We start from the raw sequence: 23400 nt of genomic DNA on the forward strand, positions 1-23400 counted from the left end.
TCAACATATTGCCCATTTAAGTGCTGTATGTACTTTTTTTTTGTAAATATGATGTGAATACAGTTTGCATTCTGGTAGGTTTTATTAGCAATCTTGTGTATTAACATTGCACCCACTGGATGAGTTTTGTACACAGACTTCCGAATGAGTTAGTTTATTGGAGGATTCAAATTCTAGTCCTATGTAGTATTCCACAATTGCTCCTTACAGCAGCAATCTTATGGAGGGAAGGGTAAGGAATTTCAGAGTGCCCAATATGTATATACAAAAAGGACAATACAAGGGACAGAGTGTGCACCTGCATTCTAGGTACTAAGAACAATGATAGACAAAAAATTCCTGATACACTCTACAATTAACATGGAGTTAAAGTGAGGTTCTTCATACGTTTGGCCAAAAATGTTTGCCCATCCACCGCGTCAAGGTGAACCCCATAAGATGGGTCCCTAACATCCCTAATACTAACATATTACATTCAATTTATCCAGGACTTACCTGTAATAGTGCCCACTATAAAATGTAGACAGAACTGCAGGAACTTCAGCTGGTGATTAAAAACACCTGAGGGCAGATGGGTGGGGTGCAAATTCCAAATAGGAGGCGTCTCAACCTCCAAGTGTACAAAATATACACAAATATAATAGTAAGGGGAGCGGGTCTTGGACTGCACACTGTCTACATGTTAGAATGGGCACTATTACAGGTAATTAGAGTGTGCGCCTGCATTCTATGTCCCCTGTATTGTACTACAAGTCTCAGCATGGCAGCACCTCCTATTATGTTTAAAATTAGGATGTGCAGTCCAAGCCCCCCTCCCTATACAAAAAGGACAACAGCAATTTGTTTATGAGATGAGAAAGGTACAGTTTCATTTTCAACCTATGGCAACAGCACAACTAGCAACACTCCTGCTTGCAACTAAAATGTAACAATTTATATGTTAGTTTTATGACTTGTAGTGGAATCCTGCTGCAAGACACATCATACACACAGCTATTTTGATCCTTCAAGACCCCTTCTATTCTTACATACAAACATTTAAACATGCATATTGTACAGCACACAAGTGACATACAATAACATGCAAAAAATCACATTTAGTACTAAAAGCACATTTTATTTTTATTTAAATACAAGGCCACCTGAACCAGAATTATTTCAAAACAATTAATCACTAGAATATGTTTTTGCCTTTACCGTACCAAAAGGAAATTCATATTTATTAATAAAGTTTCAAAAAGTGCAATTTGTGGTTTTTGTAACAATCCAATGTGGAAGCTGCTACTTTGATCCATAAATTAACTTCTTTTAATTTGAACCTGAAAAACAAAAAGCAAAAAAGTAGTAACCGGTGTGAAGAGGAAATACTGAGCATTGTTGAAGATGAAATGCAAATAAAAATCAAAATGAGCTAAATAGATCCAAACATGCAGCAGGATTATTCTACCCTTAAAAAATAAAGTTGCCCTTGGTGGAAATCAGATATGACAAGATGGTTATTGTGTTATCTGTTACCTTATACAATTATAGCAGGACCTCCCTGGCCAATGTATTTTGGCTGTCTTCTAATATATATATATATATAAAATATCCTGTCTACAGTGCATCCAGAAAGTATTCATAGCGCTTCACTTTTTCCACATTTTGTTATGTTACAGCCTTATTCCAAACTGGAATAAATTTTTTTGGCCTCAAAATTCTACACAAAAAAAAAAAATCACATGTACATAACTTATTACACGTTGTCATTATGGGGTATTAAGGTTTTTTTTTTTTTTTTTTTTTAATTAAATTTGCAAAAATCTTTAGTCACAGCCTTTGCTCAATACTTTGTTGATGCACCTTTGGCAGCAATTAGAGCCTCAGGTTGTTTTTTAATATGATGCCACAAGGTTGGCACACCTATCTTTGGGCACTTTTGCCCATTCCTCTTTGCAGCACCTCTCAAACTCAAATCAGGTTGGATGGGAGGAGTCAGTGCACAGCCATTTTCAGATATCTCCAGAGATGTTCAATCGGATTCAAGTCTGGGCCACTCAAGGACATTCACAGAGTTGTCCTGAAGCCACTCCTTTGATATCTTGGCTGTGTGCTTAGGGTCATTGTCCTGCTGAAAGATGAACTGTCACCCCAGTCTGAGGTCAAGAGCAGGTTTTCATCCAGGATGTCTCTGTACATTGCTGCATTCATCATTCCCTCTATCCTGACTAGTCTCCCAGTTCCTGCCGCTGAAAAACATCCCCACAGCATGATGCTGCCATCACCATGCTTCACTGTAGGGATGGTATTGGTCTGGTGATGAGTGGTGCCTGGTTTCCTCCAAACATAATGCCTGGCATTGACGCCAAAGAGTTCAATCTTTGTCTCAGACCAGAGAATTTTGTTTCTCATGGTCAGAGAGTCCTTCAGGTGCAATTTGGATAACTCCAGGCGGGCTGCCATGTGCTTTTTACTAAGGAGTGGCTTCCGTCTGGTCACTCTAATATATAGGCCTGATTGGTGGATTGCTGCAGAGATGGTTCTCCTCTCTCCACAGAGGAATGCTGTAGCTCTGACAGAGTGGCCATTGGGATCTTGGTCATTTCCCTGACTAGGGCCCTCCAACGATCACTTAGTTTAGATGGCCGGCCAACTCTAGGAAGAGTCCTGGTGGTTCCAAACTTCTTCCATTTACGGATGATGGAGGCCACTGTGCTCATTGGGACCTTCAAAGCAGCAGATATTTTTCTGTATCCTTCCCCAGATTTGTGCCTCGAGACAATCCTGTCTCGGAGGTCTACAGACAATTCCTTGGACTTCATTCTTGGTTTGCGCTTTGACATGCACTGTCAAGTGTGGGACCTTATACAGAAAGGTGTATGCCTTTCAAGATCATGTCCAAACAACTGAATTTACCACAGGTGGACTCCAATGAAGCTCTAGGGACATCTCAAGGATGATCAGTGGAAACCCGATGCATGTGAGCTCAATTTTGAGCTTCATGGCAAAGGCTGTGAATACTTATGTACATGTAAATTTGCAAAAAAGGTACACATTGTCATTATGGGGCATTGTGTGTAGAATTTTGAGGACAAAAATTAATTTTCCATTTTGGAATAAGGCTTTAACATAACAAAATGAAGCGCTGTGAACACTTTCCGGATGCACTGTATTGTGGCTATATTGCAGCTTATCCAGTGTAATAGTTACTTTTGTTGTAAATACTTCTGCCTTAAGGCTCCCATACACTGTGCGATATGCACCCTGCGATGCGATGCCTGACATATCGGAGGGTCCCCACACATGGAGCGATCTGGTAGCAGACCGCCCGATATGCCAGCATCCCCCCCCACCCGCATAGCGCTGCATGTGATCGTACATCGCTCCCCCAGATCAACTGGGCATGCAGCAATATCTAGATGAGTGATGTACGATCCCATGGGAGCGCGCTCTGGCCAATATCATACCCACACACTGAACGATATAGCAGCGATATCGTTCCAATCCGTCAGATCGGCTGCTATATTGCACAATGCATGGGGGCCTTTAGTTATTGTGAACAGAGGGCCTGATTCAGAGCCGCTCGTAAGCGGCCGCTCACTCCGAGCGATGTTCGCACATCTGCGCATGCGTATGGGTCGTCATGCGCATGCGCCAACTAGTCATTGCGGTCGGAAATCGTGCGCTAGCAAAACAGCGAGGGCCTGCTAATTTGAGTGACAGAATGAGGCGTTTGTAGGTGGTAACAGGGGAAGGTGCTTGAAAATGGGGAGTGGAGATCCGAACGCAGGCGTGCCAAACGGTCAAAACGGGCGTTTAATGGGTGTGCATAATTAGTAAGGGAGTGTCATTGACCACGTCACTTGGTTGTCTTTTAGCCTGAACTGCTCGCAGTGATTGCGGGAAGTAAAACCTACCACAAGCACTGCGAGCAGTTCAGACGCCTTTCGATGTACTTGATTAATCTAAAATAGCGGAGATGGCGTATAATGCGAACGGCCAGGGGGAGTCTTTTCAAAATAGCGAGCGCATGTTTCGTTCGCTCGCTCAGACATAGAGGCGTCAGACGACCGCAAAGAGCGAGCGCTAAATTTAAATAGCCCCTTTTTCTGAACAACCGTTCGCAATAGCGTCCGGCTCTGAATCAGGCCCAGAGTCCTAGCAATCATATATACAAATGAATATAAAGTATTAAACCCACAGAGTTGATATACAAATTCATAGATTAAATATAGGTAATTATACCCCTCTTTACAGACTGTTTCTGGATTTTACATGATCTTCTGTATATCACTTTAGGATTTTAGAAATTTGCAATTAATAGATAATTTAAGTTATATTTTATCAAATATCACTTCATAAAGTGATTACATCGAAAGAATACTTTTCTTCCTTCCTTCGAGTTTATTATATACTCGCCTAGAAAAGTTAGTTACAAGTAGTTTGCTAGCTATGGGAAACTTCCCCATTTTCTCTCTCCCCCATAAATTGATATGATAGGAGTATGATAATTAGAATACTTGAGTACAGCAATTAAGATTACACATAACTTGTACTTGTGATTTTCTATTCTATACTCTACTTTAGGTGAGTAGTCTTATGGATGGGACAGTGTTTTAATCATGATATTCCACCCTAAACTAAACTTTAACATAGTGTCGCTTTTTGGAAATTTCTGGCTTGCATTTTTAACTAGTACAAGCAGTCAAATATTGTGTTTAGGCTCTCAAGACACACACTTCAAGTAGTAGGAAAACCTTGCATTACAGTATGTGCAATATTACCTTTCACCATAGCCTTCTGTGGAGGCTTCTTGTCTTGCTCGCCTTGTTGACGCAACCAATCATCACCATATCCGTTGCTGAGTAACTTGCCAAAATTAACAGACTCATTTTTATTCCCTGGCCTCCAGTGTAATTAAGAAAGAAAAACATATGTTAAAAAAATATTGGTGTTTTCTAACAAGATCTAAAGAGTGGATCTTAGTTTAAAAGTTGTAATTCTTTCAGTTTTATCCAAACCTTTACAGCACAGGTTCTCAAACTCGGTCCTCAGGACCCCACACAGTGCATGTTTTCCAGGTCTCATCACAGATTCACAAGTGAAACAATTAGCTCCACCTGTGAATCTTTTAAACTGTGTCAGCCAGTAATGAATACACCTGTGCAGCTGCTGAGAAACCTGGACAATGGGACCTGTGTGGGGTCCTGAGGACAGAGTTTGGGGGCACAACCAGGGGGAATTACTACTGGGGCACAACCAGCTGCTGCATTTCCCCACCCTAGGCTTATACTCGAGTCAATAAGTTTTCCCAGTTTTTTTTGTGGTAAAAGTAGGTACCTCGGCTTATATTCGGGTCGACTTATACTCGAGTATATACGGTATGTTGTCAGAAATACTTTGCAGCAGGGTTGGCTGGTGTAAGTCAGCATCCCGGTGGTCGAAATGCCAGTAGTCAGAATACAGATGTCAGAATCCTGGATCCAGACTCCCGATTTAGGTTGCGGGACAGGTGGGTTAGGGGTAGGATATTTACCTAATTCTGTCAGGATGCTGTTGTCCGTATTCTGACTGCCGGCATCCCGTAGCCCAACCAAAAAAATATATATACACAGACACACACACACACACACACACACAAACACACCTGTATTTATTTAATTTTTTTATTATGCTGTGACTACAAGCACAGCACCGTGATTTCTTAAAACAAGTCTTTTATAAACTGGAATCCCCCTGGTATTATTCCACATTCGTGTTGCATGTGTTCTTAATTTGAGTGAGCTGAACCAATACAGTAAATTCAAACACCAGAATAGCGAGGGTGGAAGGGTGAACCAGATCAGAGAGGTACTAAATCTGTCTAGCATCAACTTAAGGTGCTTACACACTAGGCAAAATTTTTCACGATTCACCCGATTCAGACACAGAGCGACAAATTGTGTAATATAGGTCTAAATCATGTGTCCCCTCACGATCCATGATGCGCGTACATCGATCTTCAGATCTTTCCTACAGCAGGCAAGATCTGCCAATCTCAAACACGACGCACTAGAAATTATTAAGGATGCACGATAGATCTTTGGCCAGATTGGACACTTTAGCACCATATGACCTGGAGTGCCAGGGAAAGTTCAAGAGAAAATCGCTCACAATATCACACTGTGAGCACAGTCTAGTGTGTATGCACCTTAAGACTCCACAAACGCCTCCCCTAACAATCCTATAGGACAGGAATAAACCACAGCAAACATTCTCAATCTTAAAGGGTAAACAACTCCAACACATTAAAGAGGCAATACACAGAGAAACACCTGATTGTTTAGTCTCCTTCATTTTTATTTAAAATTCAGTGCTACTGAGATGACTGGATTTTTTTATTTCATCATAAGAAAGCCAGAATAACTGTGGATTGTTAATGTTAGAAAGCATTAAAACATGGTTGCTCAAGGTTTCTAATACACAGCAATGTTTTCACAGTTTTATTATAAGCAGGATTCAATTTTTCCTTCAATAAAAATAGGAAATTAAAAAAAACCCACACCTTTCCAACCCTGCATTAGCTATGCACATCATCCTACTTCTCCACTAATGACTACTTATCTTATGCGCCACCAATCGTAAAATCCTTTTTAAAGCGACTAACAATTCTACCTTGCGGCTTTACAAAAGTAAACAAATTGGCCTATTAGGCCTTATGGTTAACATATAGCAACTGTTGTGATCCCCTTTATATTCCTTTCCACATCTTTTTATTACACTAACAGGAAGTTCACAATTTCTTCCTTTTTATTTCCACACTGGAAGATCACCTACAAATGCTCATAGGAAAATTGTAAAGATCATCACTGAATATTTTCATATCGGTTTCAAAAAAGGTGTTTAGAAATATTGATAATTTTTATTTCATTTTTTTTTTTTAAATTGAGAAACACCAACCTCCTGGGTGATGCAGTTCATGATGGCATCTCAGAGCCCTTCACATAGGTTACCACAAAACCCTCCATGTACATTAGTAATACCAGCTAATTATTTCTGTATTCTGCAGTTGTATACAATATTGCCTCCAAGAGAATACATTATTTTATTATCAAACTCTCAAAATAACCTATTTTAATAGTAGGAGGTTTTAATATTGTTTTTGTACAAAATCAAAGAAAAATAGACTGATACTTAAGATATAGTGCCTACTTTGTAAATGTATTAAAGAAAATTACATATTCATACAGAGGAAAGGTCTAGGAAGGAGAAGAAACAACAGACAAGTAATCTAACAAGTATTCAATCCAGGTTCTGTTTCACAAACCATATGGTTGATGTATAGTCCACTTTAAATGCATCGCATAATGCATACCATTCCAAACAATTGCCCACTCATTTCAGTCAACTCACACTTTGACAGATACACATACGTACTGTACTTTACAAAAATGCATAATCAGTAGTTGTGTTCTTTTCTTGGTTGAGTTTAGCCATAGTAAATTGCTCCACTTATAGCATCTGTTGTGAAAATAATTTCCAATAGCCACTGTGATTAGGACCAGATCAAATACTCACATTGGGGGGAAAATGCATTTTTTCCCAAGTCGGTCCTTTTTGGCTTCCGAGAGAGGAGGACCTTTTCCAGAAGCAACCCCATTGTCATCATTCAATTTTGGATTTATCGCTGGTAGCTTCACCTATGTGAAAGGAAACACAATTGTTACTTAATTTTTCATCTCTTGGTTTCTGGCTTTTTTTTGTCGAAAAAAGGAGAAGATGCTTTCCAATTATAACAAAAACATAGTATAAGACGAAGCTTAGGATGGAGTCTACTGCTCATGACGTGGCACCCATTTTCCTGGATATTTCCCTACTGCGCTGGGAAATGCCCATTGCGCCATTTTGTCAGAGATTTGTACAGCGTTGCTACCACTGACACAGCACTCTGGAATATATTGGTGCAGGGCGGACGGTGTGAGCCCCCTTGGACCCAGGGGCCCGTATGCACTACACACCCTGCACTAGTTATATATATATATATATGTTCCTGTGTATAGCCACAACCAAGCACCATTTACTGGTCTTCCAGCATGCCTGACAGATGCAATACCAGTTATCTGTCAGTGTATGGCCACCTTAACGGGTCTAGGAAATATTTACAAATGGAAGAAAAACCAGTGCAAGGAAATGATAGAACTGTAAAATGAATATGATAAATTCTTAGGAGAGAAGATGCAAACTGGATCTTCGTAGAGTAGCTGTGTGAGAAAAGGGTGTGCCCTGGCCATGTCAAAAAGTACACCTGTGTGCGTGATGTAGTTAAAATACAGACGGCCGGGACGCATTCCCCGAAAAGGGATTTTTTTTTTTTTAAATTCCTGTAATATTTCCTAAATTCGCAATGCGAATATAGTCGGAAATATACTACAACCATATTTTAAATGCGGATTTTAGTAAATACTCATGTTAGCAGGCGCATCTTTTGCAACAAGTACAGATGTGTCCACATCCATCTATCCTATATGAGCTACAAGTCGCATAACGCGGGAGCTCCGTGTGCCTTGGTAGCGCTGAATGTCTTATGCGACTTTTTGCCTTCAAATGAGTCTTATTCACACAGCGATGCAAATAGTTAGCACAATCAGCTTCTGCTGATTAAAATGATATCCAGCATGCATAGGTTCTGTGAGTGACTCCAGGTGTATCTGCATGCTAAATACTATGTTACAGTGTCAGCAGCTGTAACACTAACGTAGCGTTTTGCATGCAGATATTCACACAGTGAATGCAGGTGTAATTAAAAAAGCTCGGCGCTAGAGAGTCTCGCTATGACAGAGCGCGATCAGGAGGGCTCTGTAGACTGGTGTACCTCCATAATCAAAATATTGTTTTTCAAGTCTTATAATAAGACAAAACAAAGTGCTATGGATGGTTATATTGAATTAAAAGGCAATTACAACTTTACAAAGTTCAGTGTAGATCACAGGTTCCCAAACTCTGTCCTCAGGACCCCAAACAGTGCATGTTTTCCCTATCTCCTCACAGCATCACAAGTTAAATGATTAGCGCCACCTGTGTTTCTTTTAAAATGTGTCAGTAAGTAATGAATACACCCGTGCACCTGCTAGGTGACCTGGAAAACGTGACCTGTGTGGGATCCTGAGGACAGAGTTTGAGAACCATTGGTGTAGATCATTATGGATAATTTGGGATTTTCCATCTCTTCTAAACCAATTAAGGCTGCAGTTGAAATTGTAAAGTTAGGATTACATTTTTATGCTTCAACACGTTTTATTTTAGCAGCTCAGCAAATCATGTTTCCACTATGTGAGATTTAAATGCTCACCGCATTTTGTATGTCACATTTTACACATACAGGGGTGTTCAAAAGTCTCCATACAGAAGGAAAAACACTAACAAAATGTAACTTTAGTCAAACCACAGATGCCCAGGCTGTTCTACTGCGAGTGAATACAGAATATCTGTAAATACAGGTTTATGGGTGGACTTGGATAACAGCAAACACCCCAGGAATTGTATTTCGGGATTATTGACTGCAAAACCATGTGATTGTGGGAGACATATTATAAAAATATTAAATATATTACTTAAAGTGGCTTGCAGGCCTGATGGGTTGCAATATCCCCAATTTCCACAAGATAATATAAGAAATAGATATATCCATCTGTGTGTGCGCATATTATCTATACATAAATAATTCCAGGGGTGGACCGGACACTTTTGGGCCGGAGTCTGAGATATTTGAACTAGTAGTCAACGTTATCCATCTGCACATGCATCCAAGTAGCTAAAAAGTTGCACAGCGCATGTGTCCCATAATCAGAAATATATTGGGAGGTGGCTATTAAGACAGGTAGATGCATTGTTTTATGGGCAGGTCTCATAACTGGTTGCGAAATCGGGTGCTTAATCACTTACTGGAGGCCATACTCAGACAGAGAACTCTAGCTAGCATGGGGCTGGTGCAAGTTTCTATGGTGCGACTGATGGATGCATTTAAAGATAAACAAGCGGGCATCACATTCTTTGCACATTCAGACACACAGATGTACACCAGGAGGGCTCTTCCTAGCATTAGCAAAGTCACAGACGCAACTATGACAAGACAGACTATAGAGGTGGCAGCAACATTTGACTCAGAATAAGCCCCTTCACATTTAGTCTTATGTCAATCTTCGTTTCTTTGTACTGTGCGCAGTCTGTACCTGAAGAGCATTAATGTCAATGGCAGGTGTGTACAAATTAGGTAGTGCATATAGTCTCATTAGCATTCCATTTCCTATCACAAAATGAATGAGTTGCATTTGAAGTATGTAGGACTCAGGCCCTACAGTCTCTCTGGAATGGGATTGAAATCCCGACAGCGGATGCCCGACATGAGGAGATCCTGACAGGGGTAGGAAAGTATACTAACCCTCCCCTGTCCCCCCTAACCCTCCCTTAGTGCCTAACCCAAACCTCCCCAAACCCTCCCGAAGGGGGGGGGGTGCCTAAACCTAACCTCCCCCAGTGGTGCCTTTGCCTAACCTTCCCTCCTAGGGGTGCCTAACCCTAATCTCCCCCCCCAAACCTAACACTAACCCTCTCCCCCCGCAACTAACGCAAAGGGCGCCCCGGACTTACCTTCGTTCGGGCTGGCGTCGGGATTAACATAGGCATCATTATTTCGACACCTATGTTACATCCCTTGCCGCAATTCCGCTACATCCAGTTGCTCTACAGATGAACACTAATAAAGTTACCAATCTTGAATACTCTTTGTAGGTTTATGGTTTTCCTTTAACACTACCCAACAGAAGTATTATCAATAAAAATGTTTGTCTACATGTGTCATTGCGAAGGATATTTGTGTTAATTTAAATTTTGAGCTATTAAATAACAAAGTAAACCCCATTACCTTTTTGTCAATGTTCCCGTTTTCATGATCCTCTGAGTCACGCTGCCATACGGTCTTTTGGTCAAAGTCAAACGGACCCCTTTTTCCCTCATATTTCTGGTCACTTTGCTCTGTATCATATTCTTCATGAATCATGTAGTCTGGGACATTTCTCAATGGTGCACTGATGTGGTAAATAATAAAGATTTAGTCAATTTACTCTGAAACATGAAGTATTACTCTTATAGAGAGTGACTTAAACAGCATTCTGTTCCTTTTCAAACACCTGCTCATTTCTTCTTATTCATAGCCTAAAGTATGTATGTAACCTCCCCCCCCCCACATTCTAAAAAGTGATTTGTACTAATAACGAACTCTCCCTTACAGCATAGGTAATCCCCTCATCCAATATGTTTAGTGCAGCATTATATGCAGTTGAGATCCTTTGTAGATCTGGTAATGCACAGGAGGCATCACGCCACCCTGTGCATTACTTAACCGAGCTGCGTTATTCAGCATCGGTTAATCTGCGTACCAGCGGCCGGCTGCGGTGACCCATAGGGTCCCGCAGCCGCAGTTTAGATGAAGAGGCCAGGAAATCTGTCACCCGACGGAGATCCTGGCCTCCCTCCCGCCCCAGTTACGGGAAACTGATGCAGTCGCCGCCCCCAAACAGCAGCAGACTGTCAAACACTGACAATCTGCTAACAGTTTTCAAGCATACTCGCAGACCCATTCTGCACATGTATGAGGACACAACTGTATGTATCAAATCTTGGAGAGAGCTAAAGTGAGGAAAGAAATGTACAAACCAATCAGCTCTTGACATTTTTTCAAACAGCCTGTAAAATAGCATTAGAAGCTGACTGGCTGGTACTTCATCTCTCCAAGGTTTAAAACATCTCCCCCCAATTATCATGTCATGTAGAAGCAACTGAATACCATGGTATTTCAATTACAACTGCCTTTCTAGTAATCTGCTATATTAAAGAATGGGTGACTTGTTAGTCTTTCACATGCAAAACCCTTTAAATCCACTACTTCTGAGGTACAGCGATGTTGCGTGACTGAAGAGTTTACACTTAACTCTAATCAATCAGTACAGATGAAATGATTATTTCTTCTTAAGCTGTAATTAGTGCTACGACCCTATGGGAGTATGGGAATTAAAAAGTAGGAATTTCAAGTTAACATCACAAATATATATATTTGGAAAACCATGGGTAGGATTTGATATATTATGATGCCATTTAATAGATAAAATCAGCTTACGCAGTTGGTTCTGATTGAATTGCATCTTCATGAGTGTACCAGTCAGGGGTTGCATAGGAGGCCGGTGAAGCTTTGTTAAGTGCAGTTGTCATTGGTTTCAATAAATCTAAAAAAAAAAAAAAAAAAAAAAACAGTTATGGCTAGAGCATAATAAATGGGTCACACAGTTTACATCAGGTTTTCTTCTGTACCTGCAAATTAGTATTTTATACTAAATAAACCCATTCAAAGTGGACACTAGTGTCTGACCTTACACTGCAATATGTAGTAAGACAGACCTTTGTGGCACAATCACTAGTACTGCTTTTCCATCTGACTGCCGGGTCGCACCCGTCATGTTCACGCGCCCATCCCGGATGCGACTCCATACGGACGGGTGGCCCGACCCGGCACTAATGCTGGGTTGATGACGAATTCGGCACCATGTGATGAGCCAGTGCTTTGAGATGATCTCCTCTCCAAGTGCTGGCTCTTATACAGAGAGCGGGACCTGTGTCGCATCAGCCCTGGTTACCAGTTCACACTGCATCACGAACAAATTTGAACACTCATTCAACCCTTCTCATGACCAGGGTTCAAATTCCTGGTCACTCAACCCGGCTTATTTCAACCTGGCCCTTTCACACTGCACAGTAACCCAGGTTGCTGCGCGTTCACGTGCAATATCCCGGGTTATTGAAGCAAGTGTAAAAGGGGTATAATTAGGACAAGAAAAAAATAGAGATAGAGATAGAGATATATATATATATATATCTCTATCTAAAAATAGCTTATTTAATAACACGGTGCAAAGAAGAGTATAAACCCTTAGTAACCAAATAAATATCAGATTTCAGCATTCTAATCCATAATTGCTTGTTCTACCAAGTTATTAAATCAGCTTTTACACACATCTTTACCTGGTCTGCCTCCTTGCTTGGCCAGTTTGACATAATCAGAATCTGTATCCTTAATCCATTGTCTACGGCTCTCATTCATTAACTCATTATGAGGTTCTGCTAGATCGCTCAAACCTGGAATTTGTGATGTAGGAGGAAGATTATCCTTGCTAGTCTTCTCAGTTTGTTTCAAAGGTGCATGGTGAAACCAATCTGCAAATATTTAAATATAACACGCTGTCATTGTGTAACGATAATTCACACCAGCAAGTGGTTTGTGTCTCACTGCCAATTATGGATTTTCCCATGGAACACTAAAGCAGGTTACACACTAGATGTGTGTGCTCAGCGACGACACAATGTAGCAATATATTGTGCTGGCAGTACACAATGTACAATCTGGTGTATGACCATGCAATATATCGTTACATACCACATATAGCAGCATGGAGTCGTTCACCACATCGTTCCATCTGCTGTGCTGCACAGCAGATGGGACGATGCAATGAACGAACCTTGTGCACACATGATTGGGGTACACACTAAACGATCCGCACAATATCGTTCTGATCCCCGACGGTACGATATATCCAATTCCCTTTTTACACCACAGCTAAAACCTGGGTTATTGCAGGGTTAACCCCGGTAGCTCCTTGGTGTAAAAGGGGTGAGGGTTGAATCGCCGGGTCAAGTGACCAGACAATCCAACCCAGGTTACTTGCAGGGTTTAACACGGGTGTAACCAGTGAAACCTTGCAATGTGAACAGCGCGCTCTGGGTCATGATGTCCTGGAGCGCGCCGCATGCCGGGCCGATTGGTCCAGTTTCAGTGGAACTTGGAGATGGCGTCATCTCCAAGCGTCCACTTAAATGCTGGAAAAGCCGGGTCTATGCAGACCCGGCTCTAGTGTGAACGGCGCCGACTCGGGAATATCCTGGGTCGGCGCTGGGGAAATTCCGGGTCTGATCCGGGTTGGAACTCCGTTCCATCTCTGGGTCAGACCCGGAATTTCGGTGTAAAAACGGTATTATAGTGTGTACCCAACTTAAGGGGTCAATCCTATTAGCTGCGAGTTCCCTCATTGCGCTAGTAAGTGCAGCTATATGCCTCTTATGCTGCACATCCACTAAAAGACAGGCAAAAGACTGTACAATTACGACATTGTAATCGTGCAGTCGTTTGTCAGTCTGATGTGCCTACAATGAACGAGCAGTCGTTCAGTGTAGGAACAATCTGCTAACATGCTCGACCTGACGTTATCGTCAGGTTGTCCAGCATGTTTGCCAGATGATGGATGTCTAAAACGACCAGCGGGAGCGCGCATTGCTGGTAGTTTTACACATTTTAGTGAATGACTTGCAAACGATTACGATGTAGTTATCGTTGAATTTAATTGCCTAGTGTATGGGCCTCCAGACTGGCAGATTTTTGGTCACAACCCTATAAAAGTTAAATTTCACAATCTGTCTTCTCCCGATATAATTTCCTTGTTGCAAGTTACTCACTTGAGAGTTATGGGGCAGGGTCATTTAAATTCTGATTGCCTGCTGCTTCCTACACACACGACCACAAAATTACAACTTATTCATAAGATTATTACTCAGACTGTGTTCATTAGGAACTGCAGAAGAGTAGCTTACTCTACAGTGTCAGGACATGCATCCAATGACTAATGATCCAGCCTGTACAGTGAAATGAATCAACATTTTAGACCACACAATCATGGGCTCAATGGAGTGTGAACATGCAGGAACAGTTGTCATGGCAATTAATGATGCTTGTGGCAGTCACATTATTACATATTTGACAATCTGATTGCCTATGGGATTCATGCAGTGGACCAGTGTGAATGTGTTATGGTTCAGATAGCATAGGAACCCAAATGAAAAGATAGATATTTTATTCCCCCTTTTCTTCATAAGCTCTTCTAGAAAAAGCACACTACTTCCACAGAGCTCAAATGTGCAGACATTCCATATTACAAACCATGAATTTTAAGACTATGGAAAGTTTTAAAATTGCCTAATTTATAGGTGTAATGTCACAGTTCAAAAGCCAGAACAAACTGAAGTAGGTCCTGGCCCAACAAATAATGTAACAAAGTATTTAATTGAATGCAGTATCCCAGATTAAATTGTAGATTAGCAACTAGAGGTGCAATGGCAACCAACAGAGATCCCCACACAAGGTAATGAAACAAAAACCAAATGCAGATACTGTAAAAGGTCTAATGGCAGACTAATTAGTTCATCATTTAATAGATAATATTTTAAAGTTGTATATGAAGGAAGCAAAAAAATAATAAAAAGGCAATACCTGTACTGTGAATACAAATTGGTCTGGACAATCAAATAGTGTGTAAATGATAGGATTATTGCGGTCAGTCACATAACCTGCTGAATGATCTTTTACAATTGTGTATGGTAAAATGAGGTCATATTTCAATTAAATACCACCAGCCGCAAGTCTCCCGGGGGAGTGCCTAACCTTAACCCCACCTTCCCCTAACCATCCCAGGGGGTGCCTAACCCTAATTCCCCCACTGGACCATAACCAAGATTAGCAATTAAGGTAGGACAGTCTCAGATACAGAAATGGGTGGAGTGTGCACCATAACTGAGTGGTGTTAGTAGACCAGACTATGCATTTATATTCCCAGTTTCAGTATACAGTATGTGCACTATGAGGCAAGAAATGAAGATGTGATCAGACGTAAAAAGGTTAGGATCAAGCAGTAAAATGGAAACACAGTATATAACAAGCTGTTTAAACATGTCTGTAAGAATAATAGTGTACAAAATAGGTTATATATAGCTGGAAAATATAACATTCCCACACTAAACCGCTTCTGGCTGGGGAAAGCATTTCCCTTTTGCAAGTATTCCCTTACGTTGTGGCCTCTCGATAGTAGGGTAGATTTATTTGCTTAGGTATAAATTTACTTACTGTACTTTAGAAGCTCCCTATTATTCAGGTTAGAAGATATTTATAATATAATAATGCACATATTAATAAGGATGTAGAAAATGGCACAAAGAGGCTCTGAAATGCTGCTTGTTCAGCTCATTATTGACAAGATGGATATATGATTTTCATATAAAAGAGCACCTGACACCACAAGCCTCCCACATCAGTTACACAGGAGCATTGCATTATTATGCTCTGCTGCCAAACATTGTTGCCCTTTCAACTATCCAACTCTCGGTCTATGGCTTGCCCCAAATCATCGTCCCCGTTACATGCTGCTGTGCCCTCCTGAACATAATCATTAGAGAACCTGATGATTACTACTATTAATAGTTTTAGAGCCCATTACGTTAGCCATGCCAGTACCCACTCTCCTACACAATTGAGACAGAATCGGTATGAAGTTCCGGCTGAATAGCCACCGATTCATATCCCAACGCTGGCAGCGCGAAGGGAGAAGGTGCCCGACAGGGCAGGTAAGTACCCCATCCCTATCCCTCTCCCCCCACCAACCCTCCTTTAGTGGTGCCCAACTTCCCCCTGGGGATGCCTAACCCCCTCTTATTGCACCCTAAACCTAGCTCTAACCTCCCTCCAAATCTAACCCTAACCCCACTACGCTCCCTAAACTTACCCAACAGTGGCCAACGCTAAGGGCGCCCCGGGCTTACCTCGTTCAGGCTGGAATTCTGGCAGCCACAACCAATGACAACTGCACTTAACAAAACTTCCCCGGCCTCCTATGCAACCCCTGACTGGTACATCAAGAAGATGCAACTCAATCAGAACCAACTGCGTAAGCTGATTTTATCTAATAAATGGCATCATAATATATCAAATCCTACCCATGGTTTTCCCAAATCTATATATTTGTAACTTTAACTTGAAACTAACTTGTATGGTAACTTGCAGGGTGCCATTCTAGGCAGCCTGCTAGCCAGATGAGGCTAGCAGAAAAAGCTCAGAGGGCCAGACCAAATGGTTTCGGGGGCCTTATCCGGCCCCCGGGCCTGAGGTTCCGCATTCCTGCTCTAGATTATTGGTATAGGTAAACAGATAGAGCAGAGGTTCCAAACTAGGACCTCAAGGCACCCTAACAGTCCAGGTTTTAAAGGATATGCATGCTTGACCACAAGTGACTTATTTGGTACCTCAGTCAATTTGATTTAACCACCTGTGCTCAACAATGGATCTCTCCAAAATCTGAACTGTTGGGGAGCCTTGAGGACCGCGTTCAGGAATCTCTGGGATAGAGGAATCACAAACACATACCTATTTATACATTGAAACATTTTATTGAAGTAGAGGCATCAATAAGAACAACAAAAGAATGTAAGAATATTTAGAAATATTTCAGTGCAAACAGCCTCAATGGAATTTCAGCCAGAAAACGAATAGCAATATTGGCGTAACATTTTTGAAATAGGCAGCTGAGGAAATGCATATACATATCAAATATAGGGAAATGGATGGTTCATAGAGTGAAGGTACTGTGAAATCAAATTGTCTTGCAAGTACGTGTATGAAAGTAAATGAAGATAGGGAAAAATGAGGCATGCAAATACAATGCAATACTGACAAAATTGTACATTGCTCAAGAAGCAGCAAGAAAATTGACATGCAAATGAGATGGTGGAATTATGAAATGGGAATGCAGAATTGAAAGTCGGAAATTTGGAGGGACTGTATGAGGAGTAAAGAAGGACATTAAAATTGATTTATGACCTAGGAGGAGCTAATGTATGAAATGGATTGATGTTGGAAGAATAGATATGGGAATACATTGAGACCACTGCTACAGTAGATATTAGATTGAGAGAAGACAAAACAGTGAAAAATTGTGTTTGAAACAAATAATTCACCGGGAGAAAATGAAGTACTGAAATAAGTGGAAGAAGGGGCCTAAAAAAATATGGAAGGAGAGGGAGAAGTGGACAGATGACAGTTTAAGGACTATTTATGAATATGAGCAGTACACTTCATTATGCATTGCTGCTGCTCACAAAGGTAGCACCAGTACTCATCACTACTTGTCTATCCAAGATGTGCAGGAATAGAGCCTCCTTGATGGTGTCTTCTGATGGCAGCAGCCTAACGCTGGGCTTTTCAATATTGGATAGAATTGTGTTAAGTGGGAAAGTAGCGCAAGATTTGAAAAATCTCACATTTCTATACTATTAAACCTTTATTAAATAGGGAGAAGTAGCAATAGAGAATTTTGTCAAGGTTAACAGAGGCCACTTAACAGCGCCTTAATTAGTGCGAGACATCTGAGGAGTGGAGCCCCAAGAAGATTGAGACATCTGAAAAGTTGAGGAAACAATAAAAAAAAACAAAAAAACTCAAGAGTGTCAAGACAAAGGGGTATATTTATCATGCCTGTTCTTTTATAAGTCATACAGAGACTACGGTTTCTGCATGATTTTATGTATCGTGGCTATGTACCAATAGCTTAATGCAGGAGATTTCACAGGCTCATTAGGGCTGCAGACTGCAGTCCCAATTATTTTCAATGGCGACTATGGTCTGACTCCTATGCATCAAACTCCCAAAAGCGTAGCTTTTCGGAGTTAACCCCATCTTCAAATGGCATTATTTGCTTTATGCCTATGCAGAGGAGAGATCTTACCATACCTCTCCAGCAGCCTCTGACCAACTACAGTGACTGACCATGCAGAATCTTTAGAAAATGTGAAAACTTCCCTGATGAGCCTGGGATTTAACTTGTAGTGAGACAGACAGACACAAAACACACACAATGTGGTCTGATAGTAGGCCACGCAGACTAAACAAAAAATTTAAGAAAGTTGCAGGCTGAGACAGGTACAATTTGGTTCAAACCAGGAATGCCAGAATTGAAACCTGCATGTTTTATTTGATGTTAGCAAGTTCTGAATGTGGGGTTTTAAGCTAAAAAGGATAATATGTCAAATTGTGTAGCAGGGGCTAGGCAATGATAGCACCGTTCACCGCATCATCAAGCCCTCATACCACCCACTTCTCTGGGAGTGTGGGCAGATCCAAGAGGCTGGTCTAATATCTCAGATGCCAGAGAGCTCCCCAAAATTCAGGAGTCTCCTGGCAAGTATGGGTGCGTCTGACACAGCAAATAAAGTTAATGACAAGCTGTGCAGAACTGTACAGTCTGGATTGGTTAATTCATATACAGGGCAAGTCAAGTAAAGATACAGTAAAGCTGAGGCTATATCTGCAGATGATTATGGTTGTTCAGTGTGTATGAAAAACCATCATCTTTTCTCCTGGCCACCGGCATCTGCTGCAAGTGTACGTGCAGTCAGCAGACCACCCATGCACACTGCACGATGGACAAATATATCTACTGACGGCTGTGCAGCAGGACTGACGCAATAGATCTGTAAATGAGGTAGTTCACAGACATATCGCTGGTACACACTGGCCGACGGGCCCCAATGTATTGGCCAATATATATGCCAGTGTGTACAGAGCAGAACACTAATGACAGCACTGTTAAATTTTTGACCTGATCACATTGACTAAAATTGTAGGATTTTCAGCTGTCTGTTCTAGAATACTATACAATAGAGCTACAATGGGATGTCAGTTTATTACTGAACAATGTATTTTACCTTCATGGTTTGTATCTGAAATTTCAATGTTGGGGAGTTTTTTTTATTACTGAAGGTATTCAGGAATTAAAAAAAAAATAATAATAATAAAATAAAAAAAAACAGGGTTTTCACATGAAAGTAAACAAATGAAATAGGTAGCAACTGTGGTTAACCGTAGCAGCTAGAGCAAGTGACTTAGCACAGCAAACTGCACAGTGATCAATTACAGTAGTGTTTCTTAACTCCCGTCCCCAGGGAACACGAACAGTGCCGGTTTTCCATACTCCATGCTGGTGCACAGGAGTATTCATTACTGGCAGGTGGTACTTATAGTTTAACTTGTGATTCTGTGCAGAGACCTGGAAAACATGCACTGTTAGGGTTCTCAGAGGAATGGAATTGGGAAAGTATGAAGTAAACCAATGATAAAGACTAGGAAACAGATCTGCATTAGAATTAGAGTGAAAACAATCTTACAACCTACCCCCCTCTCTCACACACACACACAAATGCAAGTAACAGAAATGTAAAACAGCAGTGGGTAAACTAAAGGTGGCCATACATCAGCGACTGTTAGTCACGATCCAGTGATGCGATACGCCGGCGTTTCCGGCCTCCCACCATCGACGTTCTGCAATCCATGTTAAAGGTCAGCGATTTGACGATCACGATCATTTTTTTGATAGTCAAAATCCAACATGTTGGATTTCTGCGATGCCGGGTTGCAGCATCGCAGATGGATGGGGCCCATTAGAGACAAATGGAGTGGAAATTAAAGCAATCTGTGGGCTAAGATCAATTATCTTCAGCTGTTTAGTGTGCTGAAGAAAGGTTGCAATATAATAGCTTAGCAGACACTTGCTTACTTTTGAAATAACATTTCAGGGAGATTGTGAAAACAACAGCTATGAACGCAGCAGTAAAAGGGGACATATACAGCTACATCTGAGAGATGGGTCAAAAAATTTACTTACAGCCAAATGTAAATGAGTCCCAAAGCAGTTAGTAATATCTACATGTATGTTTTAGAAGTGGTTACATATAAGTGGCCATGAGAAACCTTATATGAAAACACATCTAGCCATAGGGATCATTGTGCCTTATAACCAGGGAATGGCACCGCTAATCCCATATGAATGTATATCTCAGATCCCCCCTCTAAGTAGAACAGCTGCATAATGGAGTAAGGTGCAACCAGGGTAACTGTTAGACTCTTCAGGGAGACTCCCCAATGGTCAGGGAGACTCCCTTATATAGTAGCAGAGTTGGCAAATTATGGCTGAAGGTGCATACACACGGTACGATCTTGTACCACCAACGACTTGAAAGAGCTTTCAGTGAGTCATTCTGCCACATCTCTGAACAGGGAAAATTGACGATATCGTCCAAATTGGCCTGCATGCAAGGACAATGAAAGATATCTTTAAGTCCATACGGGAACGCACATCATTGGTTGATAGTTCACTGCCAAAAAATTAACGATACATCGTTCAACGATATCGTTAAGGAAAATTGTCCCGTGTGTATGCAGCATGTGATGATGAATATGATATGCAAATATACACCACAAGAGAAAAGCAGACTAGTAGAAACAGAAATATGTAATAATTTGCTATAACTATGGCAAAATATAAATATACACATTATAGACCATGCTAGAGAGAGCAGGCAGATAAGACAAGCAATGAGTTTTTAGAAGATGTAATGAACGTGCTTATACTGCACATGAAAACAAAAAGAGGATTAAGAATGAGTTACTAGGTGTGCTGACAAGACAACAAGTGAACAGGGATGAAATACAATATAAAGTTTATAGTAGGGATGTGCAGGCTCGGATAGGTTCGAGTTTGCACGTGGAGTTCGGATTTTTCCCTCCAAAAAAACGGAACTCAGAACGAGGCAAAACGTCATCTTACATGGACGAACATCATCATTCCTGGACAAAAGACCAGGAATGATGATGTTCGTCCATGTAAGATGACGTTTTGCCTCGTTCTGAGTTCCGTTTTTTTGGAGGGAAAAATCCGAACTCCACGTGCAAACTCGAACCTATCCGAGCCTGCACATCCCTAGTTTATAGTGTTAAAATAATGGCTAGAATACCATAACCAATGGTCAAGCGTTCATATGTAGGAAAGAAAATAGCTAGATGAAAAGGAAATGAGAAAACCATGAAGGAGATAATACCATGAGGAAAGTGGAACAGTTTGTAAGATTCCCCTCTGCTGAGAGCAAGGCTTTTACATCAGGTGGAGGAAATATCTGGAATAGCTCTTAATGAAATTGGTATAAAGCTGAAAAAGAGTGACATGAAACATGGCAGAGCAGTACAAGGAGAGCCATGTGCATGGAAGCCACAGGGGAAACCCCCATACCTGAAACAAGTTGCATGATGAAAGCACAGCAAAGAAGGGAGCAGAAAAGATTATTTAAAGGTACTCAGCCCCTCCCACAATTCAGGCTAATTATTCTAATTGTAATATTGACAAACAGATCACAGGATACCTCACAAATAAGAAAAACATAATGATTTCTAGCTACAAGCTTTGAATAAATAAAATATATTATACTAATTTCACTTAAAGATAAATGTGGCACTGTCTCACCTTTCATGTACTGTAGATTAAAGATTGCGGGGCTAATGCAGGACGATAACTACATCAGTTGGCCTGGCATATCCTGTATGAATTTATACTGCACATACCCGGAATAAAGGGCTCAAGCAAATCCGCCCATGCAGATTTCATGTTTCCGCCACTTACGCCTGCCTGCGTCGCGTGGGCATTCTAACAGAGCTCTACTACAGGGCTTGTGTGCACAAAAAAGACTGGAAAATAATGTACGCCAGGACCAGTATTATTTGTGGTGGGCAGGGGCACATAGCAGGTGGTTGCAGACATTAGCTGACTGTGGGCCTGATTCATTACCGATCAGAACTGCAACAGCTTACGCAGATCGCCCGATAGTGCGTACTGCGCATGCACTGCAGTGCACGTGCGTTAGCATTGTGATCGCACAGCGATCATCGACGCAGAAAGGAATCCATCGCAGAGTGACAGGCTGTCAACTTATGGGGGTGGCGACGGGGGAGTGGTTGGAGAAATGCAGGGGTGCCTGTCCGTTTGAACGCCGTTGCATGGGCGTGCATAAATTAGTCACTGCGGCGGCATACGCAATTTAAGTATTTACTACTTGCGATGAGGTTAGCAATTTCTGTGTAAGGTCTGACCTGTTTTAATTGTGTGTGAGGGGCCGATGTTACACGATGTATACACAGGACTGCAAGGAATAATGGATGTGAGATAGCGATAGTGGGCGTCTCTATGCTGGCTGTGCGACGGCTTTGTGATTGCAATCATTAGCATATTTTCGCAGCAGGTCTGCGTGCGTAATCGCAGCTGTGATCGCAACAGTGATCCGTAGTGAGTCAGGTCCTGTGTGAGAATGGCTGTTTGTGAACACTGTGGTGACAATGACTGCTGCTTTCTTCATCACAATGTGTTTAAGCAAAAAATGTGTTTTTTCTTGGCATACGTTATTTCTTCTATTGTATATTAGAGAGGTTTTTGTAGTTTAATAGATACCTATTAGCGAATGCATTTGTTTAACATTAAATAAATGGTTTACAATGTAGGGACTAAAGGCTTGATTTAGAGCCGGACGCTCTGAAAGAGCGCTCGCTCTGAATCAGGGCGTTTTTTTTTTTTTGTGTGGCCTCCTGGACGCTTGCATAGCTGTGGGTGACCACCCACAGCTATTGCGAGCGGCCAGGTGATGGTCGCGATGGTCTCGACCATCGCGACTTGCGACGAGACCCTTGTGGTGGGGTCTCAT

At 41.4% G+C, this 23400-nt stretch overlaps 1 protein-coding gene across 4 annotated transcripts in view; it reads right to left on the minus strand.

The window, feature by feature from the left end:
• Positions 1–1104: 1104 nt before the first annotated feature.
• The window catches only part of CUNH7orf57 (chromosome unknown C7orf57 homolog), a 47555-nt gene continuing 25259 nt past the window's right edge, over positions 1105–23400 (minus strand). For 2 of the 4 annotated variants that reach the window (XM_088445633.1, XM_088445632.1), the window contains exons 3-8: positions 13030–13221; positions 12131–12236; positions 10880–11042; positions 7537–7658; positions 4764–4885; positions 1105–1319 (exon numbers count right to left, since the gene is read on the minus strand). In XM_088445633.1, coding sequence (XP_088301759.1) covers positions 1309–1319; positions 4764–4885; positions 7537–7658; positions 10880–11042; positions 12131–12236; positions 13030–13221 — 716 coding nt within the window. In that variant the 3' untranslated portion in view covers positions 1105–1308. The remainder of the gene's footprint in view (positions 1320–4763; positions 4886–7536; positions 7659–10879; positions 11043–12130; positions 12237–13029; positions 13222–23400) is intronic. The other 2 variants (XM_088445635.1, XM_088445634.1) reach the window with 1 other exon arrangement.

The sequence above is a fragment of the Taudactylus pleione genome, unplaced genomic scaffold (genome assembly GCF_031769625.1).
Source record: "Taudactylus pleione unplaced genomic scaffold, aTauple2 ptg000386l, whole genome shotgun sequence".
Lineage (NCBI taxonomy): Eukaryota > Metazoa > Chordata > Amphibia > Anura > Myobatrachidae > Taudactylus > Taudactylus pleione.